Source organism: Elgaria multicarinata, chromosome 3 (assembly GCF_023053635.1).
Source record: "Elgaria multicarinata webbii isolate HBS135686 ecotype San Diego chromosome 3, rElgMul1.1.pri, whole genome shotgun sequence".
Classification (NCBI taxonomy): domain Eukaryota; kingdom Metazoa; phylum Chordata; class Lepidosauria; order Squamata; family Anguidae; genus Elgaria; species Elgaria multicarinata.
This window is the reverse complement of record NC_086173.1, coordinates 109,713,617-109,723,979: the sequence shown is the minus strand read 5'-3', so window position 1 is coordinate 109,723,979 and position 10,363 is coordinate 109,713,617. Positions and strand designations below refer to the sequence as shown.

At 41.0% G+C, this 10,363-nt stretch overlaps 1 protein-coding gene across 1 annotated transcript in view; it reads right to left on the bottom strand.

The window, feature by feature from the left end:
- Nucleotides 1-7,428: 7,428 nt before the first annotated feature.
- The window catches only part of CFAP92 (cilia and flagella associated protein 92 (putative)), a 56,926-nt gene continuing 53,991 nt past the window's right edge, over nucleotides 7,429-10,363 (bottom strand). The window contains exons 13-14 of the mRNA XM_063121604.1: nucleotides 9,942-10,154; nucleotides 7,429-7,698 (exon numbers count right to left, since the gene is read on the bottom strand). Of these exons, the coding sequence (XP_062977674.1) occupies nucleotides 7,429-7,698; nucleotides 9,942-10,154 (483 nt within the window). The remainder of the gene's footprint in view (nucleotides 7,699-9,941; nucleotides 10,155-10,363) is intronic.

Below are 10,363 nucleotides of genomic sequence, written 5' to 3'. Positions count from 1 at the left end.
CTCCGACCATGTTACTCCGCTTCTGAAATCTCTTCATTGGCTTCCAATTCACTACAGAATCCGATATAAACTTCTCCTGTTAACCTTCAAAGCTTTTCACGGTCTAGCTCCTTCCTATCTCTCCTCTCTCATCTCACACTATTGCCCCGCTCGTGCTCTTCGCTCCTCTGATGCCATGTTTCTCGCCTGCCCAAGGGCCTCTACTTCCCTTGCTCGGCTTCGTCCATTCTCTTCTGCTGCCCCTTACGCCTGGAACGCTCTTCCAGAACATTTGAGAACTACAAGTTCAACCGCAGCTTTTAAAGCTCAACTAAAAACTTTTCTTTTTCCTAAAGCTTTTAAAACTTGATGTTGTGCAGACTTCTACTGTTACTTTCTACTGTTAGTTTTACCCTACCCTGTGCCTGCTTACCCTACCCTGTACCTGTTTGCATTCTCTTCCCCTCCTTATTGTTTTACTATGATTTTATTAGATTGTAAGCCTATGCGGCAGGGTCTTGCTATTTACTGTTTTACTTTGTACAGCACCATGTACACTGATGGTGCTATATAAATAATAATAATAATAATAATAATAATAATAATAATAATAATAATAATGCTAGACAGCAACCGATCAGGCATACTCTAGTTGTAAGATTCCTGCATGGGCAAGGAGTTGGATTAGATGACCTCCAAGGACCCTTTCCAACTCAAATTATTTGTTTATGTCCCATTCATATATTTCATTTCAGAAAGTGGGTAATTATATTATCCATCTAGATAAATCACAATGAAGATGTCTAAATACTTGGAATTTGAGAACACTTCTTACCCTACTAAGGGGATGCTTCATTTCCCATTGATACTACATTGGGTGAATAACTAGAAGCACCTTTCTCTACGAGTGAGAAATATGCAGTGCTGTCTTAAAAATTGTTAGTAGCTGCTTACTCAGCAAAGCACAGAAATATTTAAGGAATTTGAAAGCGCAAAATAAAACTTGCAATACCACATTTTCAGCAATATTCCCAATCTAGGTTATGTTGAAAGACTGCTAGTAAATACTATTGCCTATATGTAAAGTTATCTAATGTTTTCTTTCAAACTACTTAGTTCATGCCTCTGGTTCCCATGGCAATAACTTATGGTGCCTGAAGTTAATGCTATTCCTAAAGCCTGGATCTTTTCAATCTTAACTTTATAGTCACTTTCCTCTGGATTTACCTACTCCCTTAGTTAAGCAGACTTCTTATCAAGGCCCAAGAGAGATATCACTGAATTTTGTGCCTACAGAGTCACCAAGAAGATACATCATAATTTTCATGTCTTCATTCCCCACATTACCTGTATCCTGTGTATCATCATCTCCTGTTTGGATCTTATCCTTTGAGAGAAATCTCTCTGGGGGCCACCTCTTATACTGGAAGGAATGTCTACGACAAATCAATCTGGAAAACAGAACAAACTCTTAAACTGGGAGTGGGAAGAAAGCCTAGCAGTGGTGAAGACACTGAATACTCATGTTCATGAATCGAAGTCTTGTTTAAACCTTTCATGGTGCAAAAGCATGTATGGAGCTTGAAAAGTGATGACATGAGCCTGCCTAGAGAGAGAATCAAAGTGTTGTGTTTAACCAATCAACACTCACTTCCCTACTCTTCCAATCTCAAAAGATCTAGAATAAACTCAGAAGATCTAGAATAAACGATGTAAACTTCATTTTCAGTTTTTCAGAAAGGTGCAAGTGCATAAGCAGAAGTCTGCTTGTGCCAATAGGACTTTCTTGTCCTTTCTTCCCTCGTGCTCCAGAGGATGTCCCATAATCCTGGAACAGATTTTAAGGACACATAAGGGGCTGCAGGTGGAAGGGAATCTCCACCCTCCCAATTCTGCTGACAGAAGCAGAAAAACTTAATTAGACTCTATGTATTGTCCTATTGTGCTGTTCCTATGCGTAATTCCTGCTAGGATTTTATTTAAGGGGGAATGTTAACAACTCTAAACATATGTCACTATACAGGTTGGTAAACCTTTATAAATTCCTTTTGCCATACCAGTTTGTTGCATAGCAGCTGGGTGACTTACCTGAAATCTGCTCCTTTCAGAGTTTTAAAAGCACTGTATTCCCTATCATAGCATGGGATTATATTGCCATTCAACTTCAAGCTGTGGTGGGTTTCAGAACCAGGAACAAATCCTTTACAGTTGCTGTTGTCTCTCTTGTTATCTAAAATGTCCAAAACTGGAGTAGGCTAAAAGAACAGAAATGGCAGGTTTCACAACATAGCATCTTGATTTAAATATACCTCTTCATCCACAAGTTTCCACCTCAAGAGCTAGAAATGCATTTTAGACAAAAGCTTTGTTTTAAATACATCAGAACAGGGGTGGGCAACTTTGAGAGGTCTAGGGGCCATCCCCCCCCCCACTCCCTGTGGCACCGGAGTGTATTTTTAAAAACAAAACAAAATGGTGTCCTGAGAGGCTAAGGAGTGCCCAAAGGATCAAAAATACCTTGTTTTTAAGATAATTTTGACCATTTGGCTTGATATATGTATCTCTTCATACAATTTTTTTTAAAAGGAGGCAGAGTTGATTCAGAATAGTGACCCAAAGCTAAAATAATGCAACCTGAGACCTTTTCCCATCTACTCTCAGGGCTACGGAGCACTCAAGGTGCAAACAAGCAAATTTTCCCTTTTGGCACTCTAAAGCCACTCCAGACACTAAAAATAAATAAATTACATGGGACGGTGGGGATGCACGCGGCCTGTGTATTGCCCATCCTTGTGCTAGAAGATCATGGCAACAGGCTAGTAAACTTCCCTGAAGCTATACTGAGATGGATGGTTTCAGGAGTGATGCTTCTCTGGAGGAGAATAGTGGTATATGTGCTGTGTGATTAGCTGATATGAACTTAGGCTAGAGTTTTGAATCCCATCACTGCTACTGACTGAACTATATTTGACTGAATCAAAATATTTTGCAAAGTATATTAAGGACGTGATCCTATGGGATGTGCCCTGGCTACTTGTAAGCGTCTGGACTTGGAGGGTTATCCAGTGCAGAGCAGGAGGCGCCTTGTGCCTCTTACTCTGTATTTTAGCTAGATGGGAGATTTCGGAGAGGGAAGGAGGCTGGGGGTGGCAAGAGGTACCTCGTAGTCCCATGCCCCCAGGAATGCCCTCCTTTCTATGAGCTCGCATTTGTGAGCTCATAGCAGCAGCCGGTGCAGTTCTTTCCACTGCGAGGGGGCGAGGAGGAGCAGCCTGAGCTCGGAGCCAGGAAACCAAAATGTCCAATGTTCCCCAGACACTACGGGGCACAGGACTGCTCACTAAATTGTTTTAAAACGAGTTCTAGGCACACATGCTAGGAACAACTGCTCTGTTAAGGCTTGTGGGTTTGTGATTCCCAAGTAGTAGATGTTACCTGCATCTTTAGGGACAGCTTGACCGGTTTATCCTTCAGGAGTCCCTGGAGGCGTGCTAGCTGGCAACTGGCTTTTGGTCCACTGGAAATGAGCTCTGTTGCTGGGCAGCACCTATGAACTTTCATGGCAGTGTTGCAACAGATAACTTTTTGAGGCTCTTCAGTTGAGAAATGTATCCGTTGAAAATTGTGCATAGAAAATAGTTATGAAAGGACCATTAGTTGAATTCTTAAATATACAGAAACTTTCTTTCACATACAGTCGTGTGAAAAAGAAAGTACACCCTCTTGGAATTGTATGATTTTACATATCAGAACATAATAACAATCATCTGTTCCTTAGCAGGTCTAAGAATTAGGTAAATACAACCTCAGATGAACAACAACACATGACGTATTACACTGTGTCATGATTTATTTAACAGAAATAAAGCCAAAATGGAGAAGCCATGTGTGGAAAAAGTAACTACACCTTATGATTCAATAGCTGGTAGAACCACCTTTAGCAGCAATAACTTGAAGTAATCGTTTTCTGTATGACTTTATCAGTCTCTCACATCGTTGTGGAGGAATTTTGGCCCACTCTTCTTTACAACGTTGCTTCAGTTCATTGAGGTTTGAGGGCATTTGTTTATGCACAGCTCTCTTAAGGTCCCGCCACAGCATTTCAATCGGGTTGAGGTCTGGACTTTGACTGGGCCATTGCAACACCTTGATTCTTTTCTTTTTCAGTCATTCTGTTGTAGATTTGCTGGTGTGCTTGGGATCGTTGTCCTGTTGCATGACCCAATTTCATCCAAGCTTTAGCTGTCGGACAGATGGCCTCACATTTGACTCTAGAATACTTTGGTATACAGAGGAGTTCATGGTCGACTCCATGACTGCAAGGTTCCCAGGTCCTGTGGCTGCAAAACAAGCCCAAATCATCATCCCTCCACCACCGTGCTTGACAGTTGGTATGAGGTGTTTGTGCTGATATGCTGTGTTTGGTTTTCGCCAAACATGGCGCTGTGCATTATGGCCAAATTTCTCCACTTTGGTCTCATCTGTCCAAAGGACATCATTCCAGAAGTCTTGTGGTTTGTTCAGATGCAACTTTGCAAACCTAAGCCGTGCTGCCACGTTCTTTTTAGAGAGAAGAGGCTTTCTCCTGGCAACCCTTCCAAACAAACCATACTTGTTTAGTCTTTTTCTAATTGTACTGTCATGAACTAACATTTAACATGCTCACTGAGGCCTGTAGAGTCTGAGATGTAACTCTTGGGTTTTTTGCAATTTCTCTGAGCATTGCACGGTCTGACCTTGGGGTGGTTTTGCTGGGATGTCCTCTCCTGGGAAGGTTGGCAACAGTCTTGAATGTTTTCCACTTTTGAATCATCTTTCTCACTGTAGAATGATGGACTTTAAATTGTTTGGAAATGGCCTTATAACCCTTCCCAGATTGATGGGCAGCAGCAATTACATCACTGCTGATGTCTTTCCTCCTTGGCATTGTGTTAACACACACCTGGATGCTCCAGACCAGCAAACTGAAAAAACTTTGGCTTTTATAGAGGTGGTCATACTTGCTGATGATCAATTAATCACGGGCATTTGATTAGCAGCACCTGTCTGCTACTTAGCATCTTAATTCCTATGGAAGCAGTAAGGGTGTACTTACTTTTTCCACACATGGCTTCTCCATTTTGGCTTTATTTCTGTTAAATAAATCATGACACGGTGTAATATGTCATGTGTTGTTGTTCATCTGAGGTTGTATTTACCTAATTTTTAGACCTGCTAAGGAACAGATGATTGTTATTATGTCCTGATATGTAAAATCATACAATTCCAAGAGGGTGTACTTTCTTTTTCACACGACTGTAAAAAAACACTTCTAATTATTAAGCTGTTAAAAATGTCTTGTCTAAGTAGTTCTGAAATTATATTGATGTAAATCACAAATGTTGAGTCTGTCTTGTTGCTATAATAGTTTGAAATAACTTGACTAGATCTAGAATAACATGAATGTAGAGCAAGACTACTGCAAAACATTAATTAGTGGGTTTCCACCTCACTTCATTGCTGCTATCCCCATATTCTGCCTAAAAGCTTCCTTTCAAAACCAGAACATGAACTTTGGTAAATACACTTCAGAAAGCCTAATGGGGATGTCTGTTTTACATGTAGCGCTCCGGCCCTCTTCACTGCAACCTTTGCATCAGAAAATGAATTGAAAGGAAGGTGCCTTCCTGCCTGAGCCCCCAGAAGAAGAAGAAGATGATGATGATGATGATGATATTTATTTATGTATTTATTACCTGCCTCTCCCTCTGGATCAAGGCGGGGAACAACATGAAATACAAAAATATTATAAAATACATAAATCTGATTAAAACATATAAAACTAATAGATTGTTAAAAACAGACAGACTTCTTAAAATAGGGTAGGCCTGCTGGAAGAGACCGGTCTTTATAGCCATTTTTATATTCAAAAAGACTGTTGAGTGGGTGAATCTCTCCTGGCAGGCCATTCCACAGTCTGAGAGCGGCAGAAGAGAAGGTCCTCTGGGTAATGGTTGTCAGCCTAGTTTTCGCTGACTGAAGTAAATTCTTCCCAGAGGACCTGAGTGTGCAAGGTGGATTGTATGGGAGAAGGCGATCCCGCAGGTAACCTGGACCCAAACCATGTAGGGCTTTAAAGGTAATAACCAACGCTTTATACTTCGCCTGGAAATTGGCAGCCAGTGAAGTGATTTTAAAATTGTTGTAGTATGGTCACCCTAGGTGTACTGGTGACCAACCTGGCTGCCATATTTTGAACTAGTTGAAGTTTCCAGACTAGGCACAAAGGTAGCCCTATGTAGAGTGCATTGCAGAAGTCGAGCCTCAAAGTTACCAGTGCGTGCACTACTGTCTTTAGATCTTCCAATTCTAGGAAGAGGCACAGCTGGCATATCAGCCCAAGCTGACAGTAGGCACTCCTGACCGTCACATTTATCTGGGCTGTCATTTGGAGCGACGAATCCAGGAGCACCCCAAGCTGCAAACACAGTCTTTCAGGGGGAGTGTAACCCCATCCAGAACTGATTGACACACCTCCAAACCCAGGTTGCAGCCTCCATCTTGTCTGGATTCAGCTTCAGTTTGTTTTTCCTCATCCAGCCCATTACCACCTCCAAGCATTCATTCAGAGGAGACCCACTATCCTTAGTTGATGCTGTTGTCGAAGGCATAGAGAAGTATATTTGGGTGTCATCGGCATACTGATAGTACCCCCCATGCCTCCAGTTGATCTCTCCCAGTGGTTTCATGTAGATATTAAACTGCATTGGGGATAGAATGGCACCTTATGGTACACCATACAACAGCTCCTTCTTTGAGAAGCAACTATCCCCAAGCATCAACATTTGAGAGATAGGACCAGAACCACTGAAGCACAGTGCCCCTGATTCTCAAACCTCCCAGGCGTTCCAGAAGGATACCATGGTCGGTGGTATCAAAAGCTGCTGAGAGGTCTAAAAGTACCAACAGGGACACACTCCCCCTGTCAATACTCAAGTGTAGATCATCCACTAAGGTGACCATAGCTATCTCAGCTCCATATCCTGCCCTTGAAGCTGGTTTGAAATGGGTCTAGAAAATCTATCATCCAAAACTACCTGGAGTTGGAAGGCAACTACCCTCTCAATCACCTTGCTCAAAAACGGAAGATTTGACATTGGTCTATAGTTATTAAAGTCCAGGGAGGGCTTTTTTAGAAGCGGCCGTACCACTTCTTTACGCCAATTCTTAAGTCATCAAGTGCCCAATCCATTTTAAGCAACAATGGTGCTCTTCATGCATTATAGCAGTGCTTCGGGAGCTTCTCTTCTTTGGGCTTATCCCACAGGTATTGCTAGGGTATCCCTTAGCAACAACTGGATGGTATAGAGTAAGTTGATTCAGAACTTGATCTCAGAACATGAGTGCCTGTAAATTCAGTACTTTTGGGATGCTCAATGAGCTGCTGGTTATTCAAAAGAACTTACTGTGTTAAAACAAGTAACCCAGGCCAAGTAGCTCTGACCAATACACATTTCCCTTAGTCTTATACCTGATTTGCACCACTTCTCCATTATCTAGAACTACCCTGGAAGAGCACGGATGGTAGTACGTACCTTCTCTATACATGTCATGGGCTACGAAGACGCACGGCGGTTTTTTGTAAAGCTGAAAATCAACCTTCTGCTTGTCCCCCCGCCACGAGTCCCGGTCAAGCACTGGCTTCATGCTGGTAGCATGTAGAAAGTTCTCCTGCCATTTCTAAATGAACAATGATTAACTTAGAAAGTGTCTTGAAAGCTTGCAGGACATTATATATTTAAATTGCACAAGCATATAATAATTTGGGAAACATATCACATTGAAATACAAGGTATCTTCCAATATGCAGTTTCAGTATGATGAATAAGAAAGAAGAAACCTCCACACACAGATACTAGTTGTTGTCAGCTGAGAGAATGCCTCAAAACTGAGCCCATGATCTGAGGTGTTCCAAGGGCCCACTTTAGGCCTGAGTTTCTCAGGCATTAGCTTCCCCCCTGCCTTGCAGCAAATGTATTTTGAGACTTGAGGGTACTTTCCGAAGCAGTTTGTGATATGGCATAGGGGACCATAGGACAACGCAAAAGCTTTTTCTAAAAATCGAACTGGGTAGGCCCAAGCTCTTGGGCATGCCGAAAACTGGCCTTTTGATCCCAGCTGGTTTAAATAAAATTGGCAACTAAATAAATGCTTCAAATCATGGATGAGATTTTTTTATTGCACCAGCAGCCATTCCAGCATCTGGACAAAGGAGATGAGAGAGGAAATGGGGCCATTCCACCCACCCTGCTGAAGACCATGAAGGCTCCTCCTCCTTCCTCAACTTCATTTTTCCCACTTCCCATCTATTTTTCCTTGTGAGTCATGTCTTTTTAAGGTTGCAAGAACTGTCTTGTTTAACTTATTGTACGTAAGGACATCAAGTAGCCTTTTTGGCTGAGGAGCAGGGTAAAATACTTTAAATAAATTTTTAAAAAAATGGTGTTGAGATTGAGAGGTACAATTTTTCAAGTCTTCTGGGTATTAACTTCATTCATGGTGAGTTCCTTTTCAGATACATTTCTAGAAAATACTAACTTTCCATGGAAATTCCTGCTACAAAATTAGTCCTGCTATGAAAATGATAAAAATAAAGGAAAGAAAGGGACAGAACAGTGGTTGACTGATACAGTGGAAAATGGGAAAGAAGGCCAGTTATTCTGGTAAAGGAACACAAAAAAGGATAAGTGACACAAAATACACACAAATACCAACAAAAATCCTAGAACGAGAGGAAAAGGAGGAATTGTACAGCACCATGTACATTGATGGTGCTATATAAATAATAATAATAATAATAATAATAATAATAATAATATAATTTGTCATCAGGTAATGCCCCTCTGCTGCTCCTACATGCTTAAAAGTGCAATCCTATGCATGTTTACTCAGAAATAAGTCCCACTGAGTTCAGTTGGTTTTACTCCTAGGGAAGTGGGGCAGGATTGCAGTCTAAACTTCATTTTCTGCAATGACCTATATTGTAATGAAATCCGCAGATACTAAAGAGCTGAAGAATGTGAAATGAAGTAACAAAAGGAAGTGTGGTCTCATTAACACTGCCGTGCCAACGTTTGTGCACCAGAAAATAGCTTACGGAGGTCTACATAGTCACATGCATGGAATACACTGATCTTGATATCTCAATATTGCACAATGAGCAGAGTACTTGAGATATACAACTGTATCCCTTACCAGCACTCCTGGAACATTTTAAATTTAAGGGTGATTCAGTTTACATATACAGGAAGCAAATCAATCCCGTTTCTGAAGTCCTGCATTTAAAGGGATGTGCAAAAGAGGCAAACAAGACTTGTGCCCTGTTCAGAACGTTATTGCATAATTTTAAATGCTGCTATTTAAAACCACAAGGGGTTGTACCCCATCTGCACATTTTAGGATGACATCCAAAGCAGCCCTCATAACTGAATGACCTGTTAGCCCATATTTATTTTATTTCAAAAATGTCTACCCTTCCTTTCCACTTAGAATAAACATATAAAATCATAATAAACAAACAGATGTAAAGGCTGCAACCTATGCACACATATCTGGGAGTAAGCAACACTGAATGCAGGATGACTTCTGAGAAAACATACATAGGCTTGCACTGTAAATCTAACAATATTGAAATAGAGCAGCAGTACCATATAAAATACAGTAAACATCTTAGATGAGGATAAAAACATGGAAACGTCATCCATTCAAAGGCAAAGTGGATGGAATTTGCCTGCCGGAGTCCTCCTAGTGCCTAAATGATAAGAAGTACCATAGTGGATGAATGTGAGATTTAATTCTATGGTCAGCCATAAATCTCACAGGGATACTACTATCTCTCCAATTTTCCTCACAGGGTTGTTGTGCGGTTACACAATGGATTACAGATGTGACAAGTATGCAGAAATTTAAGAATTCATAGTTACCTCTTGTAGCTCTATTAGTCGAGCTTCATCAGGCATACGAGGATGCATGTTGCATTCTATGCTGCTCTTAAATCCAGGATATGCAAACCCTTCTGGTGACAGCCACAACTTCTTTGATTGCTCAGTGGATTCCTTCAGTGCCCTGTCCTCATCCACTGGGTCAAACATGCCTGACAGATATTCATCACAATAAGCAAACCTCTTGTCTGGCACCTAAAAAAGATTAATATTTTGAAATATTTGTTTCTGTATGATCTTTCATCTCCGGTGCTTCAGCATCGATTTATGAATATATATTCAGGGTTTTTTTTAACCAAATATATAGGGTTAAATTCAATGTTGTGCTAGCAAAAGTTTGCTAGCATGATGGGATGTTCTCCTTCTCTGCTCCCCTCTGCAGCCTTCCACATTGTCTGAAAACC